Genomic DNA, 27667 nt, shown 5'->3' with positions numbered 1-27667 from the left:
TAAATTGAATGAGACAACAATATCCAATCAGTTGAGATTGGCTGGATATCATAAGTGTAACCAGTAGTTCAAATGTGAGTATACATTGGCCCTCATATAGGATTCCACCCCCCCCGAAAAAAAATACTGCCGATACTTCACCCTGAGGGCTGAAACCACATGGGATTCCCACGAATGAATGCCAGTGGTGGAGGTGTTGCTGTTTATATTCAGAACCACATCCCTGTAAAGATTAGAGAGGATCTCATGTTAAATACTGTTGAAGTTATATGGCTGCCTCACCTAAAAGCCCATTCTTGTGGGAAGCTGCTATAGACCACGAAGTGCTAACAGTCAGTATTTGGATAACATGTGTGAAATGCTTGATAATGTATGTGATATCAACAGAGAGGTATATTTTCTGGGTGATTTAAATATTGAATGGCTTTCATCAAGCTGCCCACTCAAGAAAAAGCTTCAAACTGTAACCAGCTCCTGCAACCTGGTTCAGGTTATCAGTCAACCTACCAGGGTAGTTACAAACAGCACAGGAATTAAATCATAAACATGTATTGATCACATCTTTACTAATGCTGCAGAAATGTGCTTGAAAGCAGTATCCAGATCCATCGGATGTAGTGATCACAATATAATAGGCATATCTAGGAAAACCAAAGTTCCAAAAGCTGGGCCTAATATAGTGTATAAGGTCATACAATAAGTTTTGCAGTGATTCCTATGTTGTTGATGTAAATAATATTTGTTGGTCCGTGGTGTGTAATGAGGAGTAAACAGATGTCGCACTTGACACATTTATGAAATTGCTCATCTCAGTTACTAATAAGCATGCACCCATTAAGAAAATGACTGAAAAAACTGTTAAATCCCCTTGGATTGATGAGGAATTGAAAAATTGTATGGTTGAGAGGGATAAGGCAAAAGGAATGGCAAATAAGTCTGGCTGCACAACCGATTTTCAAACGTACTGCAAATTGAGAAATCATGTAACAAACTGAATTAATAGAAAAAGAAACTACACTATGAAACAAAGATAAATGACATAAAGAATGATAGTAAAAAGCTTTGGAGCACCTTAAATGACATTTTGAGAAAAAAGGCAAACTCAGCTCCATCATCCATTGAATCAGATGGCTCATTCATTACAAAACCGACTGACATTGCCAAATAATTACTTTAATTCTTTTTTCATTGGCAAGATTAGCAAACTTAGGCATGACATGCCAGCAACAAACGCTGACACTACAAATCCAAGTATATCTGACCAAATCATGAAAGAGAAGAATTGTAATTTTGAATTCCGTAAAGTGAGTGTGGAAGAGGTGAAATAATTATTGTTGTCTGTCAACAATGACAAGCCCCCGGGGTCTGACAACTTGGATTAAATATTACTAAGGACAATAGCGGACGATATTGTCACTCCTATTTGCCATGTCTTAAATTTAAGCCTACAAGAAAGTGTGTGCCCTCAGGTCTGGAGGGAAGCAAAAGTAATTCCGCTACCTAAGAATAGTAAAGCCCCCTTTACTGGCTGACCAAATACAATGCTATTTTACAATAAACAAATTGACAACAGACTTTCAGAACGCTTATTGGGAAGGACATTGAACAAGCACAGCACTTACACATATGACTGATGATTGGCTGAGAGAAATTGATGATAAAAAAATTGTGGGGGCTGTTTTGTTAGACTTCCGTGCGGCTTTTGACATTATCGATCGTAGTCTGCTGCTGGAAAAACATATGTGTCATGCTTTACACCTCCTACTATATTGTGGATAAAGAGTTACCTGTCTAACAGAACACAGAGGGTGTTCTTTAATGGAAGCCTCTCCAACATAATCCAGGTAGAATCAGGAATTCCCCATGGCAGCTGTCTAGGCCCCTTAATTTTTTCAATCTTTACTAACGACATGCCACTGGCTTTGAGTAAAGCCAGTGTGTCTATGTATGCAGATGACTCAACACTATACACGTCAGCTACGACAGCAACTGAAATGACTGCAACACTTAACAAAGAGCTGCAGTTAGTTTCAGAATGGGTGGCAAGGAATAAGTTAGTCCTAAATATTTCAAAAACTCAAAGCATTGTATTTGGGACAAATCATTCACTAAACCCTAAACCTCAACTAAATCTTGTAATAAATAATGTGGAAATTGAGCAAGTTGAGGTGACTAAGCTGCTTGGAGTAACCCTGGATTGTAAACTGTCATGGTCAAAACATATCGATACAACAGTAGCTAAGATGGGGAAAAGTCTGTCCATAATAAAGCGTTGCTCTGCCTTCAAAAATAAAAAAATAAAAAATAAAAAATAACAGCACTATCAACAAGGCAGATTCTGTGGTCAGATGCCACAAAGAGGGACTTAGGAAAGCAAACATTAATAATATGCATGTCAATCTCTCCTGGCTCAAAGTAGAGGAGAGATTGACTTCATCACTACTTGTATTTGGAGACACTTGAAACCCTACCTCTTTAAGGAATACCTGGGATAGTATAAAAGTAATCCTTCCAACCCCCCCCCCCCACTACCCCACCTCCACATAAATAAATAAATAAATAATAATAATATATATATATATATATATATATATATATATATATATATATATATATATATATATATATATATACAGTGGGGAGAACAAGTATTTGATACACTGCCGATTTTGCAGGTTTTCCTACTTACAAAGCATGTAGAGGTCTGTAATTTTTATCATAGGTACACTTCAACTGTGAGAGACGGAATCTAAAACAAAAATCCAGAAAATCACATTGTATGATTTTTAAGTAATTAATTTGCATTTTATTGCATGACATAAGTATTTGATACATCAGAAAAGCAGAAATTAATATTTGGTACAGAAACCTTTGTTTGCAATTACAGAGATCATACGTTTCCTGTAGGTCTTGACCAGGTTTGCACACACTGCAGCAGGGATTTTGGCCCACTCCTCCATACAGACCTTCTCCAGATCCTTCAGGTTTCGGGGCTGTCGCTGGGCAATACGGACTTTCAGCTCCCTCCAAAGATTTTCTATTGGGTTCAGGTCTGGAGGCTGGCTAGGCCACTCCAGGCCCTTGAGATGCTTGTTACGGAGCCACTCCTTAGTTGCCCTGGCTGTGTGTTTCGGGTCGTTGTCATGCTGGAAGACCCAGCCACGACCCATCTTCAATGCTCTTACTGAGGGAAGGAGGTTGTTGGCCAAGATCTCGCAATACATGGCCCCATCCATGCTCCCCTCAATACGGTGCAGTCGTCCTGTCCCCTTTGCAGAAAAGCATCCCCAAAGAATTATGTTTCCAACTCTATGCTTCACGGTTGGGATGGTGTTCTTGTGGTTGTACTCATCCTTCTTCTTCCTCCAAACATGGCGAGTGGAGTTTAGACCAAAAAGCTATATTTTTGTCTCATCAGACCACATGACCTTCTCCCATTCCTCCTCTGGATCATCCAGATGGTCATTGGCAAACTTCAGACGGGCCTGATATGCACTGGCTTGAGCAGGGGGACCTTGCGTGCACCGCAGGATTTTAATCCATGACGGCGTAGTGTGTTACTAATGGTTTTCTTTGAGACTTTGGTCCCAGCTCTCTTCAGGTCATTGACCAGGTCCTGCTGTGTAGTTCTGGGCTGATCCCTCACCTTCCTCATGATCATTGATGCCCCACGAGGTGAGATCTTGCATGGAGCCCCAGACCGAGGGTGATTGACCGTCATCTTGAACTTCTTCCATTTTCTAATAATTGCGCCAAAGGTTGTTGCCTTCTCACCAAGCTGCTTGCCTATTGTCCTGTAGCCCATCCCTGATGTCCTTACACAGCTCTCTGGTCTTGGCCATTGTGGAGAGGTTGGAGTCTGTTTGATTGAGTGTGTGGACAGGTGTCTTTTATACAGGTAACGAGTTCAAACAGGTGCAGTTAATACAGGTAATGAGTGGAGAACAGGAGGGCTTCTTAAAGAAAAACTAACAGGTCTGTGAGAGCCGGAATTCTTACTGGTTGGTAGGTGATCAAATACTTATGTCATGCAATAAAATGCAAATCAATTACTTAAAAATCATACAATGTGATTTTCTGGATTTTTGTTTTAGATTCCATCTCTCACAGTTGAAGTGTACCTATGATAAAAATGACAGACCTCTACATGCTTTGTAAGTAGGAAAACCTGCAAATTCGGCAGTGTATCAAATACTTGTTCTCCCCACTGTATATAAAACAAATGAACATTAAAATTAATTAATATATCTAAAAAATGAATTGTAAAGTGGTTGTCCCACTGGCTATCATAAGGTGAATGCACCAATTTGTAAGTCGCTCTGGATAAGAGCGTCTGCTAAATGACGTAAATGTAATGTAAGAGGTTTGTGAGAGGTATTGACATGTTGAACGCACCGAGCTGTCTGTTTAAACGACTATCACACAGCTCAGACACCCATGCATACCCCACAAGACATGCCACCAGAGGTCTCTTCACATCCCCAAGTCCAGAATAGACTATGGGAGTTGCACAGTACCTTATAGATTCATGACTACATGGAACTCTATTCAACATCAGGTAACTGATGCAAGGAGTAGAATCAGATTTAAAAAACACCTTATGGAACTTCGGGGACTGTGAAGCAACACAAACATAGGCACAGACACACTATATTACATTTACATTTATTTTATTTATTTTTGTCATTTAGCAGACGCTCTTATCCAGAGCGACTTACAGGAGCAATTAGGGTTAAGTGCCTTGCTCAAGGGCACATCGACAGATTTTTTCACCTAGTCGGCTCGGGGATTAGAACCAGCGACCTTTCGGTTACTGGCACAACGCTCTTAACCACTAAGCTACCTGCCGCCCACACACGTACATATGGATTTTGTGTTGTAGATATGTGGTAGTGGAGTATGGGCCTGAGGGCACACACCTAGTGTGTTGTGAATTCTGCAATGTATGTATTGTGATGTTTTTAAAATGGTATAACTGCCTTAATTTTGCCGGACCCCAGGAAGAGTAGCTGCTGCCTGTCTTAGGTCAGTTAGGATCACCACTTTATTTTAAGAATGTGAAATGTCAGAATAATAGTAGAGTGAATGACTTATTTCAGCTTTTATTTCTTTCATCACATTCCCAGTGGGTCAGAAGTTTACATACACTCAATTAGTATTTTGTAGCATTGCCTTTAAATTGTTTAACTTGGGTCAAACATTTCGGGTAGCCTTCCACAAGCTTCCCACAATAAGTTGGGTGAATGTTGGCCCATTCCTCCTGACAGAGCTGGTGTAACTAAGTCAGGTTTGTAGGCCTCCTTGCTCGCACACGCTTTTTCAGTTCTGCCCACACATTTTCTATAGGATTGAGGTCAGGGCTTTGTGATGGCCACTCCAACACCTTGACTTCGTTGTCCTTAAGCCATTTTGCCACAATTTTGGAAGTATGCTTGTCCATTTGGAAGACCCATTTGTGACCAAGCTTTAACTTCCTGACTGATGTCTTGAGATGTTGCTTCAATATATCCACATCATTTTCCTTCCTCATGATGCCATCTATTTTGTGAAGTGCACCAGTCCCTCCTGCAGCAAAGCACCCCCACAGCATGATGCTGCCACCCCCGTGCTTTAAGGTTGGGATGGTGTTCTTCGGCTTGCAAGCAACCCCCTTTTTCCTGCAAACATAACGATGGTCATTATGGCCAAACAGTTATATTTTTGTTTCATCAGACCAGAGGACATTTCTCCAAAAAGTCAGATCTTTGTCCCCATGTGCAGTTGCAAACCGTAGTCTGGCTTTTTTATGGCAGTTTTGGAGCAGTTGCTTCTTCCTTGCTGAGCGGCCTTTCAGGTTATGTCGATATAGGTCTCGTTTTACTGTGGATATAGATACTTTTGTACCTGTTTCCTCCAGCATCTTCACAAGGTCCTTTGCTGTTGTTCTGGGATTGATTTTCACTTTTCGCACCAAAGTACGTTCATCTCTAGGAGACAGAACGCGTCTCCTTCCTGAGCGGTATGACGGCTGCGTGATCACGTGGTGTTTATACTTGCGTACTATTGTTTGTACAGATGAACGTGGTACCTTCAGGCATTTGGAAATTGCTCCCAATGATGAACCAGACTTGTGGAGGTCTACAATGTTTTTTCTGAGGTCTTGGCTGATTTCTTTTGATTTTCCCATGATGTCAAGCAAAGAGGCACTGATTTTGAAGGTAGGCCTTGAAATACATTGTCACGAATTCTGCCGAGACTGCTCCTCCTCCTTGCTCGGGCAGGCTTCGGCGTTCGTCGTCCCCGGAGTACTAGCTGCCACCGTTGAATGTTTCGATATTCGTTTGGTTGGGTCTGTCTGTTACACCTGTGTCCGTTTCCTATGTTGTTTTCGTTAGTTTGTGTGTTATTTTCCGCCTGTCCGTTGGTGTCACCTGTGCAGTACTCTGGACTTTGTTTTTTGTGACGCACTGTGTTGCGTTGTCGCTCGCCTCCTTGTTTTGAGGTCCTTTATTTTTGTATTGTTTATACAGTTAGTAAAGTCTTGTTTGACTCAGCCTATGCGTCCTGCGTCTGACTCCTCAACCGCATCCACATCAACACTGACAGAATAACACACCCGCTATGGAGTCAGCAGGAGCAGCGGCGGCACCCAAGTCGCTGGAGGAACGGATCAGCGATCAAGACACCATGATCCGGCAACTTGGGGCCGCCATGAACGAGGTGTCCAACACTCTGCGCCGTTTGGTCACCGGAGAGGTGCCCACACCTTCGCACACCTTACAATCACCATCGGCCAGTCCTCCTCTCCCAGCACCGTAACCCAGTGGCATTCGGCTCTCGCTCCCGAGGGCATATGATGGTACCGCAGCCGGGTGTCAGGGGTTCCTCCTGCAGGTGGAACTCTACCTGGCCACCATACACCCGGCGCCCTCGGGATACGAGAGCGTCTCCGCCCTCATCTCCTGTCTCTCCGGCAAGGCGTTGGAGTGGACCAACGCCGAATGGAGGGGAATAGACGCCGCCACCATCACCTACGCGGAGTTCTCCCGCCGCTTCAGGGCAGTGTTCGATCATCCACCTGAAGGGAAGGCGGCGGGGGAGTGTCTGTTCCACCTCCCGCAGGGGAAGAGGAGTGCACAGGAGTTCGCCCTGCAGTTCCGGACTCTAGCGGCGGATGCAGGGTGGAATGAGAGGGCCCTCATCGACCACTATCGATGCAGCCTACGAGAGGACATTCGTCGTGAGCTGGCCTGCAGGGACACCAACCTATCCTTCGACCAGTTGGTGGACATTTCCATCCGTCTCGACACCCTGCTGGCTACCCGCGGACGTCCCGAATGGGGGTCGTCCATTCCATCCTCCAGCACCTCCGAGCCGATTCCCATGGAGCTCGGGGGTGCTGGCGCTAGGGAGAGGAGGAGAGAGAACCCGAGGGGGGCCGTCCCCTGCACCAACTGTGGCCATGGAGGGCACACTGCAGCTAGGTGCTGGGGAGGGTCTCCTGGGAGAGGGGACAACAGGTCACGCACTGGGGAGTCATTCCAGGTGAGTAGGCGCCCCACTTACCCAGAGCTCTCTGTTGGTCACCTGTGTATACCTGTGAGATTTCCACAGGTGGCACCTCATTCCCAGCATAAGGTGCTAGTAGATTCAGGCGCAGCTGGGAATTTTGTTGATAGTGAATTTTGTTCTAGGTTAGGAATTCCCCTTCGGCCGGTGGAAGCCGCCTTCCCTGTTCATGCCCTAGACAGCCGGCCGCTGGGGTCGGGGTTGATTAGAGAAGTCACAGCACCACTTAAGATGACTACGCAGGGGGTTCATGAGGAGATCATTCAGTTTTATCTGATCGACTCTCCTGCGTATCCCGTGGTGCTGGGGCTTCCCTGGTTAAGCGCCCATGATCCTACCATTGCGTGGCAACAGAGGGCTCTTATGGAGTGGTCTGCCCAGTGTGTAGGGAGATGTCTAGGTGTTTCCGTACGGGCGACCTCGGTGGAGAGTCCGAACCAAGTGCCCGCAATGCGCATTCCCCCTGAATATGAGGATTTAGCACTTGTGTTCAGCAAGACTAGGGCAACACGGTTGCCACCTCATAGACAGGGGGATTGTGCGATAGATCTCCAAACAGGAGCGGCACTTCCGCGGAGCCGTGTGTATCCCCTGTCTCAAGAGGAGACAGCGGCTATGGAGACTTACATAGCCGAGTCCTTGGAACAGGGATACATACGGTCCTCCACTTCCCCGGTTTCCTCGAGTTTCTTCTTTGTGAAGAAGAAGGACGGGGGTTTGAGCCCGTGTATTGATTACCGTAGTCTCAATCAGATCACGGTTAAGTACAGTTATCCTCTTCCTCTGATTGCGACTATGACTGAATCGTTACGCGGAGCGCGGTTCTTCACAAAGTTGGATCTCAGGAGCGCGTACAATCTGGTGCGCATTAGGGAGGGAGATGAATGGAAAACAGCATTTAGCACCACCTCGGGTCATTACGAGTGTCTCGTCATGCCACACGGGTTAATGAATGCTCCTTCAGTCTTCCAATCCTTTGTGGACGAGATTCTCCGGGACATGCATGGGCAGGGTGTGGTAGTGTACATCGACGACATCCTAGTGTACTCTTCTACACGAGCCGAGCATGTAGCCCTGGTGCGCCGAGTGTTGAGGAGGCTGTTGGAGCATGACTTGTATGTCAAGGCAGAGAAATGCTTGTTTTTCCAGGAGTCCATCTCCTTTTTGGGTTATCGATTGTCCGCGTCTGGTGTGAAGATAGAGGTTGACCGTGTGTCTGCCGTGCGTAATTGGCAAACTCCAACCACTGTAAAAGAGGTGCAGCAGTTTTTGGGTTTTGCTAATTACTACCGGAGGTTTATCCGGGGCTTTGGACAGGTGGCAGCTCCCATTACGTCCCTGCTGAAGGGGGGCCCGGTGCGTTTGCAGTGGTCAGCTGAAGCTGACAGGGCATTTGTTAAACTGAAGAACCTGTTCACTTCGGCTCCGGTGCTGGCGCATCCGGACCCCGCTTTACCATTCCAAGTTGAGATAGACGCATCAGAGGCCGGTATTGGGGCAGTTCTGTCGCAACGGTCCGGCACGCCACCTAAACTCCGCCCCTGTGCGTTCTATTCTAAGAAGCTCAGCCCGGCGGAGCGTAATTATGACGTAGGGGACAGGGAGCTGTTAGCCGTGGTTCAGGCCCTAAAGGTGTGGAGGCATTGGCTTGAGGGGGCTCAACACCCTTTCCTCATTCTGACTGACCACCGTAACCTGGAGTACATCCGGGCAGCTAGGAGATTAAACCCTCGTCAGGCTAGGTGGAACATGTTCCTGACCCGGTTTGTTTTTAAGATCACGTACATCCCAGGGTCCCAGAACGGTAAGGCAGATGCCCTGTCCCGGCGGTATGACACAGAGGAGAGGTCCATTGAGCCTACTCCCATACTGCCGGAGTCGTGTCTGGTGGCTCCGGTGGTGTGGGAGGTCGATGCGGAGATCGAGCGGGCGTTACGTACCGACCCTACTCCCCCAGAGTGTCCTTTGGGGTGGACGTACGTTCCGCTCGAGGTTCGAGATCGCCTTATTTATTGGGCTCATACATCACCCTCCTCTGGACATCCAGGTATTGGCCGGACAGTGCACTGCCTTAGCGTGAAATACTGGTGGCCAACGTTAGCTAGGGATGTCAGGGTTTATGTCTCCTCCTGCTCGGTGTGCGCCCAGTGTAAGGCGCCTAGACACCTGCCCAGGGGGAAGTTACATCCCCTGCCCGTACCACAACGACCATGGTCCCACCTCTCGGTGGATTTTGTGACCGACCTTCCCCCCTCCCAGGGGAATACCACCATTTTGGTCGTTGTGGATCGGTTTTCTAAGGCCTGTCGTCTCCTCCCAATGCCGGGTCTCCCTACTGCCCTACAGACCGCTGAGGCCCTATTTACCCACGTTTTCCGGCACTATGGGGTTCCCGAGGATATAGTGTCTGACCGAGGTCCCCAGTTCACATCCAGAGTCTGGGGGGCGTTCATGGAACGCTTGGGGGTCTCGGTGAGCCTTACCTCGGGTTACCACCCAGAGAGCAATGGGCAGGTAGAACGAGTCAACCAGGATGTGGGTAGGTTTCTGAGGTCCTATTGCCAGGGCCGGCCGGAGGAGTGGTCAAGGTATATCCCCTGGGCAGAGATGGCACAGAACTCTCTCCGCCACTCCTCCACCAATCTAACCCCTTTCCAGTGTGTGTTAGGGTATCAGCCGGTTCTGGCACCATGGCACCAGAGCCAGATCGAGGCTCCTGCGGTGGATGAGTGGATTCGGCACTCGGAGGAGACGTGGAACGCTGCACATGTCCATCTGCAGCGGGCCATCCGTCGACAGAAGGCGAGCGCCGATCGCCACCGCAGTGAGGGACCGGTGTACGCACCGGGAGATAGAGTCTGGCTCTCAACTCGAAACCTGCCGCTCCGCCTGCCCTGCCGGAAGCTGGGTCGGCGGTTTGTGGGGCCTTTTAATGTCCTGAGGAGATTGAACGAGGTGTGTTACAGGTTACAACTGCCTATTGATTATAAGAATATTAACCCCTCGTTCCATGTGTCTCTTCTCAGGCCGGTGGTAGCTGGTCCACTCCAGGAAGGTGAGATAGGAGAGACCCCTCCGCCCCCACTGGACATCGAGGGAGCTCCGGCGTACACGGTCAGGACCATCTTGGACTTGAGACGTCGGATGGGGGGTCTCCAGTATCTCGTGGAGTGGGAGGGGTACGGCCTGGAGGAACGGTGCTGGGTGCCTAGGAGGGATATCCTAGATCCATCCCTCCTGACTGAGTTCCACCGTGGTCATCCCACGCGCCCGGCTCCGCGTCCTCCTGGTCGTCCCCGAGGCCGGGGTCGGCGCACGGCTGGAGCCGCGCGTCAAGGGGGGGGTACTGTCACGAATTCTGCCGAGACTGCTCCTCCTCCTTGCTCGGGCAGGCTTCGGCGTTCGTCGTCCCCGGAGTACTAGCTGCCACCGTTGAATGTTTCGATATTCGTTTGGTTGGGTCTGTCTGTTACACCTGTGTCCGTTTGGGTCTGATTATGTGCCCTATAAGTTTCCTATGTTGTTTTCGTTAGTTTGTGTGTTATTTTCCGCCTGTCCGTTGGTGTCACCTGTGCAGTCCTCTGGACTTTGTTTTTTGTGACGCACTGTGTTGCGTTGTCGCTCGCCTCCTTGTTTTGAGGTCCTTTTTTTTTTTATTGTTTATACAGTTAGTAAAGTCTTGTTTGACTCAGCCTATGCGTCCTGCGTCTGACTCCTCAACCGCATCCACATCAACACTGACATACATCCACAGGTACACCTCCAATTGACTCAAATGATGTTAATTAGCCTATCAGAAGCTTCTAAAGCCATGACCTCATTTTTTTGTATTTTCTAAGCTGTTTAAAGGCACAGTCAACTTAGTGTATGTAAACTTCTGACTCGCTGGAATTGTGATACAGTGAATTATAAGTGAAATAATCTGTCTGTAAACAATTGTTGGAAAAAGTACTTGTGTCATGCACAAAGTAGATTTGCCAAAACTTCAACTGTATATGCAGTACCAGTCAAAAGTTGGACACACCTACTCATTCAAGGGTTTTTCTTTATTAATACTATTTTCTACATTGTAGACTAATAGTGAAGACATCAAAACTATGAAATAACACATATGGAATCATGTACTAACCAAAAAGTGTTAAACAAATCAAAATATATTTTATATTTTTGATTCTTCAAAGTAGCCACCCTTTGCATTGATGACAGCTTTGCACACACTTGGATGGATATGTTATGCAAATTGCAATGCAAATAGTCCGGGTAGCCATGATTAGCTGTTCAGGAGTCTTCTGGCTTGGGGGTAGAAGCTGTTAAGAAGCCTTTTGGACCTAGACTTGGCACTCCGGTACAGCTTGACATGCAGTAGCAGAGAGAACAGTCTATGACTAGGGTGGATGGAGTCTTTGACAATTTTTAGGGCCTTCTTCTGACACCACCTGGAATAGAGGTCCTGGATGGCAGGAAGGTTGGCCCCCGTGATGTACTGGGCCGTATGCACTACCCTCTGTAGTGCCTTGCGGTCAGAGGCCGAGCAGTTGCCATACCAGGCGGTGATGCAATCAGTCAGGATGCTCTCGATGGTGCAGCTGTATAACTTTTTGAGGATCTGAGGACCCATGCCAAATATTTTCAGTCTCCTGAGGGGGAGTAGGCTTTGTCATGCCCTCTTCACGACTGTCTTGGTGTGTTTGGACCATGATAGTTTGTTGGTGATGTGGACACCAAGGAACTTGAAGCTCTCAACCTGTTCCACTACAGCCCTGTCAATGAGAATCGGGGCGTGCTCAGTCCTCTTTTTTCCTGTAGTCCACAATCATCTCTTTTGTCTTGATCACATTGAGGGAGAGGTTGTTATCCTGGTACCACACGGCCAGGTCTCTGACCTCCTCCCTATAGGCTGTCTCATCGTTGTCGGTGATCAGGCCTACCACTGTTGTGTCGTCGGCAAACTTAATGATGGTGTTAGAGTCGTGCCTGGCCATGCAGTCATGGGTGAACAGGGAGTGCAGGAGGGGACTGAGCACGCACCCCTGAGGGGCCCCCGTGTTGAGGATCAGCGTGGCAGATGTGTTGTTACCTACCCTTACTACCTGGGGGCGGCCCGTCAGGAAGTCCAGGATCCAGTTGCAGAGGGAGGTGTTTAGTCCAGGGTCCTTAGCTTAGTGATGAGCTTTGAGGGCACTATGGTGTTGAACGCTGAGCTGTAGTCAATGAAAAGCATTCTGACGTAGGTGTTCCTCTTGTCCAGGGGGGAAAGGGCAGTGTGGAGTGCAATAGAGATTGCATCATATGTGGATCTGTTGGGGTGGTATGCAAATTGTCTGGGTCTAGGGCTTCTGGGATAATGGTGTTGATGTGATTCATGACCAGCCTTTCAAAGCACTTCATGGCTACAGACGTGAGTGCTACGGGTCGGTAGTCATTTAGGCAGGTTATCTTAGTGTTCTTGGGCACAGGGACTATGGTGGTTTGCTTGAAACATGTTGGTATTACAGACACAGTCAGGGACATGTTGAAAATGTCAGTGAAGACACTTGCCAGTTGGTCAGCGCATGCTCGGAGTACACGTCCTGGTAATCCGTCTGGCCCTGCGGCCTTATAAATGCTGACCTGTTTAAAAGTCTTATTCACATCGGCTACGGAGAGCGTGATCACATAGTCATCCGGAACAGCTGATGCTCTCATGCATGCTTCAGTGTTGCTTGCCTAGAAGCGAGCATAGAAGTGATTTAGCTCGTCTGGTAGGCTTGTGTCACTGGGCAGCTCGTGGCTGTGCTTCCCTTTGTAGTCTGTAATAGTTTTCAAGCCCTGCCACATCCGATGAGCGCCAGAGCCGGTGTAGTACGATTCAATCTTAGTCCTGCATTAACTCTTTGCCTGTTTGATTGTTCGTCGGAGGGCATAGCGGGATTTCTTATAAGCGTCCGGGTTAGAGTCCCACTCCTTGAAAGCGGCAGCTCTACCCTTTACAGTGAGGGAAAAAAGTATTTGATCCCCTGCTGATTTTGTACGTTTGCCCACTGACAAAGAAATTATCAGTCTATACTTTTAATGGTAGGTTTATTTGAACAGTGAGAGACAGAATAACACAAAAAAATCCAGAGAAACGCATGTCAAAAATGTTATAAATTGATTTGCATTTTAATTAGGGAAATAAGTATTTGACCCCCTCTCAATCAGAAAGACTCTTAAAGGGAGTGCTCCTAATCTCAGCTTGTTACCTGTATAAAAGACACCTGTCCACAGAAGCAATCAATCAATCAGATTCCAAACTCTCCACCATGGCCAAGACCAAAGAGCTCTCCAAGGATGTCAGGGACAAGATTGTAGACCTACACAAGGCTGGAATGGGCTACAAGGGCATCGCCAAGCAGCTTGGTGAGAAGGTGACAACAGTTGGTGCGATTATTCGCAAATGGAAGAAACACAAAATAACTGTCAATCTCCCTCGGCCTGGGGCTCCATGCAAGATCTCACCTTGTGGAGTTGCAATGATCATGAGAATGGTGAGGAATCAGCCCAGAACTACACGGGAGGATCTTGTCAATGATCTCAAGGCAGCTGGGACCATAGTCACCAAGAAAACAATTTGGTAACACACTACGCCGTGAAGGACTGAAATCCTGCAACGCCCACAAGGTCCCCCTGCTCAAAAAAGCACATATACAGGGCCGTCTGAAGTTTGCCAATGAACATCTGAATGATTCAGAGGAGAACTAGGTGAAAGTGTTGTGGTCAGATGAGACCAAAATTGAGCTCTTTGGCATCAACTCAACTCGCCGTGTTTGGAGGAGGAGGAATGCTGCCTATGACCCCAAGAACACCATCCCCACCGTCAAACATGGAGGTGGAAACATTATGCTTTGGGGGTGATTTTCTGCTAAAGGGACAGGACAACTTCACCGCATCAAAGGGACGATGGACGGGGCCATGTACCGTCAAATCTTGGGTGAGAACCTCCTTCCCTCAGCCAGGGCATTGAAAATGGGTCGTGGATGGGTATTCCAGCATGACAATGACCCAAAACACATGGCCAAGGCAACAAAGGAGTGGCTCAAGAAGAAGCACATTAAGGTCCTGGAGTGGCCTAGCCAATCTCCAGACCTTAATCCCATAGAAAATCTGTAGAGGGAGCTGAAGGTTTAAGTTGCCAAACATCAGCCTCGAAATCTTAATGACTTGGAGAAGATCTGCAAAGAGGAGTGGAACAAAATCCCTCCTGAGATGTGTGCAAACCTGGTGGTCAACTACAAGAAACGTCTGACCTCTGTGATTGCCAACAAGGGTTTTGCCACCAAGTACTAAGTAATGTTTTGCAGAGGGGTCAAATACTTATTTCCCTCATTAAAATGCAAATCAATTTATAACATTAATGTGTTTTTCTGGAATTTTTTGTTGTTATTCTGTCTCTCACTGTTCAAATAAAGCTACCATTAAACTTATAGACTGATCATGTCTTTGTCAGTGGGCAAACGTACAAAATCAGCAGGGGATCAAATACTTTTTTCCCTCACTGTAGCTCAGGGCGGATGTTGCCTGTAATCCATGGCTTCCGGTTGGGGTATGTACGTACGATCACTATGGGGACGATGTCATCAATGCACTTATTGATGAAGCCAGTGACTGATGTGGTGTACTCCTCAATGCTATCGGAAGAACATATTCCAGTCTGTGCTAGCAAAACAGTCCTGTAGCTTAGCATGTGCGTCATCTGACCACTTCCTTGTTAACCGAGTCACTAGTGCTTCCTGCTTTAGTGTTTGCTTATAAGCAGGAATCAGGAGGATAGAGTTATGGTCAATAATATTTTATGCAGTGCTGGAGAAATGGACAATTAAACATGTCAGCTGTTGCTTCATTGGTTAATACAATTTCCATGCAATCTTATACAGTGGGGAAAAAAAGTATTTAGTCAGCCACCAATTGTGCAAGTTCTCCCACTTAAAAAGATGAGAGAGGCCTGTAATTTTCATCATGGGTACACGTCAACTATGACAGACAAAATGAGATTTTTTCCCCCAGAAAATCACATTGTAGGATTTTTTATGAATGTATTTGCAAATTATGGTGGAAAATAAGTATTTGGTCAATAACAAAAGTTTTTCAATACTTTGTTATATACCCTTTGTTGGCAATGACACAGGTCAAAGGTTTTCTGTAAGTCTTCACAAGGTTTTCTACGGTGGCCGGGAAGTGCAAAGCAACATTACAAAGAATGAAACACTTTTACAAAGCTCGAGACAAATTTACATTTTGGAAAACAAATTTACATTTTGGAAAACAAATTTACATTTTATAAAACAAATTTACATTTTAGAAAACAAATTTACATTTTAGAAAACAAATTAACAAGACGCAAAACACTTTTACCAGTCCCGAAACAAATTTACAAATGACAGATTCGTCACGGAAAGGGAATGTACTATATACCGGAAGTGACGAGCGTGGTCTTTTCGTGTTTTTGTTGTGGAGTTTATGGCGTCAAAGAAGTTTATGGTGACCGCCCGAACATGGACTGCGGCCGAGGGATGTTTTGCCCGTTTTGTGGCAAACACATGAACAGCTTAACGCGATTTTGCTTTACGTGTGGTCGGTGTTTGGAGTTTTTAAAGGACGCGGACCAGACGGAAACACCAGACATACTGCATCATTGCGTTCAATATTTTAACGAGGGTCACTCGTACGCTGTAATCGTGGACATGATGTCAAGTCTACACGGTGTAAACATCAGCTTGAGGACTCTTAAAAGTAAACTGAACGAAGCCGGGTTGTACCGCAGAAAGGATTATTCCTCGCCAAACGCCGTGAGTAACGCCATCAGATTTGAACTTCGTGGACCTGGACAACTACTCAATGGGACCTAACTATATGTGGCACGCAGATGGTTATGACAAACTTAAGCCATTCGGTTTGGCAATTTCGGGATGCATAGATGGATTTTCACGTAAAGTATTGTGGCTTCAATGTGGACCAACAAATAATAACCCAACAGTGATTGCTCACTATTTCATGTCATGTGTGCGAAACCTCGGTGTCATCCCCATGACACTGAGGACTGATTGCGGCACTGAGAACGTCATAATGGCTGCAATTCAATGTACCCTACGCCACCATCACAGTGACTACTACTCTGGAGCGTCCAGCCACATGTACGGCTCATCTATAAATAACCAGCGTATTGAGTCTTGGTGGTCTATATTTAGAAAGGGAAGGTGAGTTGTCTTCATAAAGGGTCATTGCATATTTTGGTCATTCGATTTTCTTCTCAGGAACGATTAATGAAAAACGAGCACAATAATAATCAATACAAATTTGTAAAGCAAATCCTGCCCGTCAGGAAAAGTAGCTGTTCCTGAAAAGAAAATCGAATGACCAAAAGATGCACAGACCATACATTTCATTATAACTAACCTTTATTATTTATAGTATAACTAAACATTTGTATCCATTTCTATAGGTCTCAGTTCTGGATGGAGTTATTTGCCGACCTTAGAGATGCCGGATACTTCAACGGGAGTCATGAGCATCAATGCCTATTGAGATATTGCTTTGGTGATGTTATTCAGAAGGACTTGGATGAGTGTGTGAGACTGTGGAACAGCCACAGGATTCGCCCTTCCAGAACAGCAGCATGTCCAGGAGGAGTGCCCAATGAACTCTACTACTTACCACACAGGTGATACATTGGTGATAATAAACAGATAAAAGCATTAATGTAACGTTTTAGCTTAAATGAAAATAAATGCAATTATGTATTCTATTTAACATAGGTTTGGCTCCAGAGACTGCGGATTTCAAAGTGAACAAGCTGAACTTGATGCCCTTCCTGAGGCTAGCCTGTCAATGACTCCTTGTGGGGACCCAAACATGAAGGAGTACTTGGACTTTGCCATGGAACACAATCAGTTACAGAAGCCAGACAACTGGGAGTCTGCATCCGAACTGTACATGAAACTAAAAGAAATGGCTCAGCTATGAAATGATCAAAAAGGGAGGGTTTTTTGTAGTGGTGGAATACTGCTGTCTGTCTGAACACAATATTTATGAATCTGTCACCCAAAGCTTAATTGTTTTTAAGTGTGAAGTAAATTAATCAAAAATAGTAATCAGTATTTATTACACTTTTGTAGAGTAATGGATCTAAAACATTTTCAAAATGTTTACTGTGAGAAAAGAACATGCTCACATACAGTAACATTATAAAAACAACTTTGGCAACTGCACTTTAAAAGTGCACCTTTAATAGGGTTGGGCATCAAGAACCAATTCCTACTTGGAATAGTTTAAAAAATTACGATTCCATCGGAATTGTTTCTTTATTGGAATCGTTTTGGAGGATTGGGTTTCAAATCTGATCATGGGTTCCAAATTTAACATGCGCAAGTTTTGGTTTCTGTAGCGGCCAGGTGCTTGTTGTGTTGCAGCCATGGAGCACAGTAAGCGGTGCTCTAGTGTGGCTTTATTTTACATTGAAAAAGCCCCGTCAAACTGCAACCCACCTTTGAATCAAAATAAAACTTTCCTCTTATTTGTGAAATAAGCAACTTCAACTCCACCGCTCAAAGAATCGGAATCGAGAATCGATAAGAACCGGAATCAAAAGGAAGAATCGGAATTGGAATCAGAATCGTTAAAATCTAAATGATGCCCAACCCTAACCTTTAACAACAACAACTTTTTCAGAGTCTTAACTCTAGGGGTCATCCATCATATAGCTTAGAAACAGCCGAATCCTGGACTATTTTGAATTCCAAAGTCCATTTGTGACTTAAACAAAGTGTATGAGTCTAGGAGTGGTAATCTCAAGGAGTTTGAACATGTATTTGCCATTGGGAACGCAGAGTCCTCCAGGAACTCTATTTGAGGCAGTGGTTCCAAGCCAGATGGGGGAAGTGAAGACAGCCCAGTAGCAAACATCAAAACATCTTCCACAGACACAGCAGCCTGGCCTTCTGCAAAGAAAAACAATTCAGATACATCACTGCCATGTGTTTTCTTAACTAGTTATAAAAAACAAACTAACAAACCTTCACAATCAAGGAGATAGTCTGCCCAGTAGGCCATGGTTTGACTTTCTTTAAGTCTTCGATTACTCCCCGAAGGACTGAGGTCAGGTTTGAAGAGTCTCTCAAGTTCAAAAGCAGTGAGTCGCCTTTCAGAGTGGCACATGACAGGGGCCAGCAAAGTAGGGTGTTGCTGTAGTGCAGTCAAAAACTCCAGGGTTGAAAGACCATCTCTGAATCTACAGAGTGAACACAAACATTGTTTCACTGCTGTGTAGTGCCAATTGAATTTAAAATTATCTAAAGAAAACTATTAAATATTCTCTTCTCTACAATTACTATCCACCTTAACATTGTTGAAAATTGATTTCAAAAACCCTATTTTTGCATTGCACATTAAACGTTAATTGTTACAAACTGTAAGTATAACACACAGAAACAAAAGACTGGAATGACACAGACGGATGGGTGGCTTGAGCACTCACACGATGCCTTCAGAAAGTCTACACACCCATTGCACTTTTTCACAACTTTGTTTCGTTATAGATTCAATTTAAAATAGTAATATTAATATTTTTCCTCATCAGCCTACACACAATACATCATAATGACAAAGCAAAAACAAGTTTTTAGAAATTGTAGCAAATTTAATAAAAATTAAAAACTGGAATATCACATTCGCACAAGTTAATTAACCATTTTCTCAGTACACTGTTGAAACACCTTTGGAAGTAATTCCAGCCTGGATTCCTCGTGTATGAAGCTACAGGCTTTACACACAACATCACCACACTCTTTATATCTGATTTTCAGGGACATTTACAAGAGATACTAAAACCTCTCTGCATGTCAGGATCTCTATGAGAACTGAGGGCAGAAATAGATCCATATGTAAATGACACTGCTACAGTATGGAGCAGGTGGTTGGATAAACAGCAGCAAGTCATCAAGGGTTTGATGGGTAAAGTGAGCCTCAAACCATCACTCTGCTGCCAGATGTGCAGCAGAGGTGGATGGATCACTTTAAGGGGTAACTGGACTGATTTTCCTCTATGGAAGAGTTAGTCAGGAGGAGAAACCTAAGATCTAATTTCTGTTTTTGCTTTGTCATTATGATGTATTGTGTGTAGATTGATGAGGAAAAGGATTTAAATATATTTTAAATTGAATCTATAAAGGTGTGCAGACTTAATGAAGGCACTGTAGTTTGACACAGAATGAAGTGACATCACATATCCGTTGAAATACACTAAGGTACAAATTCTGATTAAGGACAAATTGATAACAGATATACATACTTGCATAAACCAAAGATGGGGACCATGAGGCATTTCAAACAAAAAATTCATACATAAATAAATAAAAATCTCATCACTACAAATATCATCTTACCTGTCAATTACAGATGAGTTGCGGTCAATGATATACCATTGGAGGTAGTCTGACACGATTTCTTTATTTTCTTCCACAGTAGCCACATGTCTCAGACAACCTGCTGTCTGTAACATTGTGCTGTGTCTCATCATACATTCTTGCAAAGCATCCAATGAAGCAGCATTCTCAATCTGAAAGACATGAAAATGGGCAAAAACACCCCAGTCAATAACTGTATGCACTGTATCTCCTTGCCTATTTTTTAAATAACGTACATAGCAAGGTGTAATCTTACACTATCAAAAACTAATAAATAAATTAAATATATTCCGCACGTGATATAGGAAGTAAACATTGTCTCAAAAACACTGCAGTAAGTATGAAAAACTCTGCCCTACCATACCCTTATGCTATTCTCACCTCTTGCAAAGCTTTCCCTATTTCTTCATCAGTTATTAAATTATTTGTTGCTTTGAATGAAGGCTGGCCTGCAAGATAATGTACAAGATCTTCTGACAGGAAATGGGGTCCTGGACCTCCATGCACAACTGACACAGCAATCATCTTTCCTGCCAAGTAGTATTCATCCTCCCTAACAGCTGTGAATGAATTCATATTGCAAAATTAAAACAATGCATTACTGTATATACTGTAATATGCAAGCATATGTCATGTGATATATCTGGTCAATGAGCATTAACCAACCATTAGTAGCCTATAGTACACATCCAACCAATATGCATACCCTTTGCATTGTAGACCAAGAACCGATGTCCTTCTGGTCCATCAAAAATGGGCCGGTCTTTTAGGTGTTTCATCAGTAGAGTTAAAAACTCTCGTCTTGGACCACCAGTGTCAATTCCCTCTTCCAGAACACCAGTATCATCAGTAAATTTCACCAGCATGTCACAGGTTTCAGAATATGTTGTACGCTTGAAACCTCTGACTGCCCCATCCCAAACATTATCCCTTGAGATGTTAAACCGGCTGACTTTTTTATGATCAATAGGAAGAGACAGGTTTGCTACGATGTCAGGTAATGCAATGTCCGTCTCCTCCCTGTAATGACAAAAAGTTAATTCATTTGTGGATATTCCAGATATACAAGAACTATTGTACAGTGAAAAAACTGGAGTGCTATAGTCAAAAGCATAACATTGCTGTGTGTTGGAAATTCTTCACATTGACAGCAACCGGCTCTTCGTCCTCCTGCTCAACATTTGGTGAATACAGGTCTGTGTATTTACTGTTGGGAAATTGCCATTTCCATGTTAAAACATCTTACAAACAAAAATGTCTTCCCCATGTAATCAGTTCAATACATTTAAATTATGTCAGTCATTATCTTTTCTTTTTTTTTTACTTACCTGTAGCAAGACATTTTTTCTGGATTTGCTTCCGGTGGATCCAGATCCTCAGCATCAGATATTACTATCTGAAAAAAAGATTAAAATGTCTGAAACAACAACACTGAAAGCAAGAAATGTCATGCTGCCACACTCTGCCTTATTACCTGTCCAGGCTGAATTGTTGATTGTCCTGGTGCATCTCTGAAACATGATAAAACATATTAAAATGATTAGCTCCATGATAAAGGCTATAATGTAGCTTTGAGTAGCATGTAGTAGTAGAGGGAACAGAAAGATGTATTTTTTAAAAATATTATTTTGAGAACATGTGGATAGGAGCGCTTCCTGGACTCAAATCTGAGTTAGTTTGAGTTTCTTTTTTAATGGAAAAGGTATAAAATAAAAGAAAGCTCAAACTACTATTTTTTAACTATTAAAATGCTTGTATTGCAAGTGGCCAAGCCATACAGAACCAATTTAAAATAACTTTAATGCGTTTTTGCATCTAGCCTTCGTCAGCGAGTCAAACAGATGAAATGAGAGACAATGGGTATTTTCTAGTGTCCAAGGTGTTCTGGGCTAGAGTAGGTGTTGTAGACATCTTAAAACCAGTAGGTGTCCTTCAGGCCTACATTAGTCAAATCATGTAAACATTATGTACAGTGGGGAAAAAATGTATTTAGTCAGCCACCAAATGTGCAAGTTCTCCCACTTCAAAAGATGAGAGAGGCCTGTAATTTTCATCATAGGTACACGTCAACTATGACAGACAAAATGAGGAAAAAAAATCCAGAAAGTCACATTGTAGGATTTTTTATGAATTTATTAGCAAATTATGGTGGAAAATAAGTATTTGGTCAATAACAAAAGTTTCTCAATACTTTATTATATACCCTTTGTTGGCAATGACACAGGTCAAATGTTTTCTGTAAGTCTTCACAAGGTTTTCACACACTGTTGCTGGTATTTTGGCCCATTCCTCCATGCAGATCTCCTCTAGAGCAGTGATGTTTTGGGGCTATCGCTGGGCAACACAGACTTTCAACTCACTCCAAAGATTTTCTATGGGGTTGAGATCTGGAGACTGGCTAGGCCACTCCAGGACCTTGAAATGCTTCTTACGAAGCCACTCCTTCGTTGCCCGGGTGGTGTGTTTGGGATCATTGTCATGCTGAAAGACCCAGCCACGTTTAATCTTCAATGACCTTACTGATGGAAGGAGGTTTTCACTCAAAATCTCACGATACATGGCCCCATTCATTCTTTCCTTTACACGGATCAGTCGTCCTGGTCCCTTTGCAGAAAAACAGCCCCAAAGCATGATGTTTCCACCCCCATGCTTCACAGTAGGTATGGTGTTCTTTGGATGCAAGTCAGCATTCTTTGTCCTCCAAACACGACGAGCTGAGTTTTTACCAAAAAGTTATATTTTGGTTTCATCTGACCATATGACATTCTCACAATCCTCTTCTGGATCATCCAAATGCACTCTAGCAAACTTCAGACGGGCCTGGACATGTACTGGCTTAAGCAGGGGGACATGTCTGCACTGCAGGATTTGAGTCCCTGGCGGCATAGTGTGTTACTGATGGTAGGCTTCGTTACTTTGGTCCCAGCTCTCTGCAGGTCATTCACTAGGTCCCGCCGTGTGGTTCTGGGATTTTTGCTCACCATTCTTGTGATCATTTTGACCCCACGGGGTGAGATCTTGCGTGGAGCCCCAGATCGAGGGAGATTATCAGTGGTCTTGTATGTCGTCCATTTCCTAATAATTGCTCCCACAGTTGATTTCTTCAAACCAAGCTGCTTACCTATTGCAGATTCAGTCTTCCCAGCCTGGTGCAGGTCTACAATTTTGTTTCTGGTGTCCTTTGACAGCTCTTTGGTCTTGGCCATAGTGGAGTTTGGAGTGTGACTGTTTGAGGTTGTGGACAGGGGTCTTTTATACTGATAACAAGTTCAAACAGGTGCCATTAATACAGGTAACGAGTGGAGGACAGAGGAGCCTCTTAAAGAAGAAGTTACAGGTCTGTGAGAGCCAGAAATCTTGCTTGTTTGTAGGTGACCAAATACTTATTTTCCACCATAATTTGCAAATAAATTCATAAAAAATCCTACAATGTGATTTTCTGGATTCTTTTTTCTCATTTTGTCTGTCATAGTTGACGTGTACCTATGATGAAAATTACAGGCCTCTCTCATCTTTTTAAGTGGGAGAACTTGCACAATTGGTGGCTGACTAAATACTTTTTTTCCCCACTGTATATGGATGTGTCCCATGTTTCCTATTGGTGGATTACCACTAGAAAAAACCCAGTGTCTCTCATTACATCTGTTTGACTCCCTGACAAAGGCTAGATGCCGAAACGTGTTGGAGTTCTTTAAGTTGGTACTGGATGACCGTGCCACTTCAGTAAAGGCCTATAGTACCTATGCAGTATCGACAGTGATGTGGGACATATGAATGGACAGTGGATACCCCCCACTTCATTCTCACGTGTTTTTTTTAATGGTTTGGTTAATTTTTGTTTATTCAACTGCAAGAGCAACTGTATTTCAGTGAGTTTATTCTGTAAAGCTCTGCTCACACAGGCAGCTGTGGGTCCTTTAGGTAGGGAGCGAGGGGGCACCGCAGTCAGTTACAGAAACAGCTGATAGCATGTAGCAACGTTGAGCTTATGTGCAGCAATATAAATGTATGTATAATGTGTATGTGAATAAGTAGTGAAATATCTGCTAGTAGTTTTATCAGTTTTGTGAGTTAAATAAAAAAAAAGGTGAAATTGCACTTTACCTGGTAGTGAAAGCACTGTAGCCCAACAAAATATGAATTATTATTGCACGTGTGAAAATTCCTTTGTGTCCAAGTGTGCAACACCTACCTTTCATCGTCCAGCTTGTGTTTGGGAGTACTTCGATTTTGTGGTTCAAAAACCTGAGAGGAAACGGATAAAATGATCAACAACTTTCAACAGGTTCCATTATTTTTCCATTACCACATACAGTATATATCAATGCTGAATGGTTGTCTGTGTTACTGTATAATAGTTACTGCAAAATAATCAAAACAAGCCTTTTTCCACTAAAATATTGACCAGGACATTGATTTTATGCTTAAAATCCAATGTACATCTAATTAATAAATTATATGAAAATTAATAAATACAAACATACATAAACATTTAAAAAAAGAGAAATAACTGATGTACCAAAGTGTCAGCACGATTGAGTTCAGCTGTGCTCCTTGTTGTGATGACAATTTCAGAATCAGAGTCTGAGGTATCATCCACTGAAAAAAATAATTCAAACAACCATTATCTATCCTCCAGCAGAGTATCTAAATATGTAAAAATATTGAATCATGAGATCCACTAACCTCTTTTATAGTGTTTTTCTAGGCAAATGAAAAAAGTGATCCTGGAATATGCCTTTCCTATTTCCTTTTTATATTCTGCCAATTTGAATGGCCTTTCTGACCCAGGCACATGAACCACCTCTGAGCAGTCTGGATACAAAAGGACATAAGGTCCTTCATGCATGTCCTTGTTAAATGTTGTCATTTTCTGGACAGCTTGTTTCAGTAGATCAGGTGCTGCTACCTCTGGGTCTGTAAATAACTGTAGTGTTTTCCCTCTTAGAGGTTTTAAATCAGTCCCACTTGGCACCATCAATCCTACGTTTATCTAGTAAAATAACAAAGATATAATTAATGTATACATAGGTAAAATAAATATACACAAATACATATAGAGCATTGCAAAATTGTATAGGACGGTCAGTACACCTTACCTGGACGTGTTTTCTTTTTTAGGCCTATATCTTCCTTTTGGCCCATAGTTAAAAGACTGTCGTTCTTTTGATTTCGAGCTTCTGTACTCCATGAACTGTTTGTATGATGGGCATGGTTGTTCTGCAGAAATGGACAGAGTTCCGAAACAGTAAGTTAGAAGCTGTTCAAAAAATCATTAGCGTTACTGTCCTTAGATAGCTAGCGTTTTGGTTTTGCTAAACTTACTTTGCATAGCACTGTCCGGCTGTCGAGACGTCCCCTGTGTTTCCAATGTTTCCGTCTTGTCCGCGTCCTTTAAAAACTCCAAACACCGACCACACGTAAAGCAAAACCGCGTTAAGCTGTTCATGTGTTTGCCACAAAACGGGCAAAACATCCCTCGGCCGCAGTCCATGTTCGGGCGGTCACCATAAACTTATTTGACGCCATAAACTCCACAACAAAAACACGAAAAGACCACGCTCGTCACTTCCGGTATATGGTACATTCCCTTTCCGTGACGAATCTGTCATTTGTAAATTTGTTTCGGGACTGGTAAAAGTGTTTTGCGTCTTGTTAATTTGTTTTCTAAAATGTAAATTTGTTTTTTAAAATGTAAATTTGTTTTATAAAATGTAAATTTGTTTTATAAAATGTAAATTTGTTTTCCAAAATGTAAATTTGTTTTCCAAAATGTAAATTTGTTTTCCAAAATGTAAATTTGTCTCGAGCTTTGTAAAAGTGTTTCATTCTTTGTAATGTTGCTTTGAACTTCCCGGCCACCTTAGTTTTCACACACTGTTGCTGGTATTTTGGCCCATTCCTCCATGCAGATCTCCTCTAGAGCAGTGATGTTTTGGGGCTGTCGCTGGGCAACACGGACTTTCAACTCCCTCCAAAGATTTTCTATGGGGTTGAGATCTGGAGACTGGCTAGGCCACTCCAGGACCTTGAAATGCTTCTTATGAAGCCACTTCTTCGTTGCCCGGGCGGTGTGTTTGGGATCATTGTCATGCTGAAAGACCCAGCCACGTTTCATCTTCAATGCCCTTGCTGATGGAAGGAGGTTTTCACTCAAAATCTCACGATACATGGCCCCATTCATTCTTTCCTTTACACGGATCAGTCGTCCTGGTCCCTTTGCAGAAAAACAGCCCCAAAGCATGATGTTTCCACCCCCATGCTTCACAGTAGGTATGGTGTTCTTTGGATGCAACTCAGCATTCTTTGTCCTCCAAACACGACGAGTTGAGTTTTTACCAAAAAGTTATATTTTGGTTTCATCTGAACATATGACATTCTCCCAATCCTCTTCTGGATCATTCAAATGCACTCTAGCAAACTTCAGACGGGCCTGGACATGTACTGGCTTAAGCAGGGGGACACGTCTTGCACTGCAGGATTTGAGTCCCTGGCGGCGTAGTGTGTTACTGATGGTAGGCTTTGTAACTTTGGTCCCAGCTCTCTGCAGGTCATTCACTAGGTCCCCCCGTGTGGTTCTGGGATTTTTGCTCACCGTTCTTGTGATCATTTTGACCCCACGGGGTGAGATCTTGCGTGGAGCCCCAGATCGAGGGAGATTATCAGTGGTCTTGTATGTCTTCCATTTCCTAATAATTGCTCCCACAGTTGATTTCTTCAAACCAACCTGCTTACCTATTGCAGATTCAGTCTTCCCAGCCTGGTGCAGGTCTACAATTTTGTTTCTGGTGTCCTTTGACAGCTCTTTGGTCTTGGCCATAGTGGAGTTTGTAGTGTGACTGTTTGAGGTTGTGACAGGTGTCTTTTATACTGATAACTAGTTCAAACAGGTGCCATTAATACAGGTAACGAGTGGAGGACAGAGGAGCCTCTTAAAGAAGAAGTTACATGTCTGTTAGAGCCAGAAATCTTGCTTGTTTGTAGGTGACCAAATACTTATTTTCCACCATAATTTGCAAATAAATTCATTAACAATCCTACAATGTGATTTTCTGTATTTTGTTTTCTCAATTTGTCTGTCATATTTGACATGTACCTATGATGAAAATTACAGGCCTCTCTCATCTTTTTAAGTGGGAGAACTTTCACAATTGGTGGCTGACTAAATACTTTTTTCCCCCACTGTATCTTGTGCAATCTGTACATTCTTTTGAAAGAATGTGGATTATCCTACATGAAATTCTCTGAAGGATGAGGAAGGAATCCAGCAGGTTGTCCTACAGGAAAATTGCCCTGTAAATCATGTGGAATTACCTGCAGGACTCTTACCTACAGGATATCCCACAGGATTTTGGAGCCATTTTGGTGTAGGACAATTCCTACAGGTAGTCCTTCAGGAAACAATCCTGCAGGATGTATTTTAGGACTATTTGCAGGATTCCTGCAGGATTGTTTTCCTGAAGGACTACCTGCATGATTTCTACAGGATCCTGCAGGAAAGAGGCCCCGAAAATCCTGTGGGATATCCTGCAGGACTTCCTATTCCTGCAGGATATATATTCTGCAGGATTCCTGCAGAATGTTTTGTGCAGGATTCCTGTAGGACATTTTTTGTAAGGGCTAGCTCTAGCTTAGCTCAAAAACCATAAAAAATAGTGACATATCTTCAAAAAAACGGAATATACACTACCAGTCAAAAGTTT

General features: G+C 43.7%; 1 protein-coding gene and 1 long non-coding RNA gene across 3 annotated transcripts; one reads left to right on the top strand and one right to left on the bottom strand.

The window, feature by feature from the left end:
- The first annotated feature begins 15974 nt into the window (after positions 1-15974).
- LOC311146510 lies at positions 15975-17650 on the top strand. Its single transcript, XR_014614690.1, has 3 exons — positions 15975-16760; positions 17006-17224; positions 17319-17650. It is a non-coding gene; the product is annotated as an uncharacterized lncRNA (long non-coding RNA).
- Positions 17651-17694: 44 nt separating this feature from the next.
- Positions 17695-25552, bottom strand: LOC311146509 (G2/M phase-specific E3 ubiquitin-protein ligase-like). Of its 2 annotated transcripts, XM_084183017.1 has the most exons (13): positions 25290-25548; positions 25064-25184; positions 24651-24957; positions 24484-24563; positions 24157-24209; positions 21439-21475; positions 21293-21360; positions 21082-21171; positions 20671-20984; positions 20346-20524; positions 19944-20116; positions 18576-18790; positions 17695-18500 (listed from the first exon to the last, which is right to left on the bottom strand). In XM_084183017.1, the coding sequence occupies exons 3-13, from the start codon at positions 24940-24942 to the stop codon at positions 18265-18267; spliced, it is 1737 nt and encodes a 578-aa protein (XP_084039143.1). In that variant the 5' UTR covers positions 24943-24957; positions 25064-25184; positions 25290-25548; the 3' UTR covers positions 17695-18264. The 2 variants fall into 2 exon arrangements, with proteins under 2 accessions (XP_084039143.1, XP_084039144.1); XM_084183018.1 differs by lacking the exon at positions 21082-21171 and having other exon boundaries at positions 25290-25552.
- Between the last annotated feature and the right edge of the window lie 2115 nt (positions 25553-27667).

The sequence above is a fragment of the Coregonus lavaretus genome (genome assembly GCF_964263955.1).
Source record: "Coregonus lavaretus genome assembly, chromosome: 19".
Lineage (NCBI taxonomy): Eukaryota > Metazoa > Chordata > Actinopteri > Salmoniformes > Salmonidae > Coregonus > Coregonus lavaretus.
This window is presented reverse-complemented; position numbering and strand designations above follow the sequence as displayed.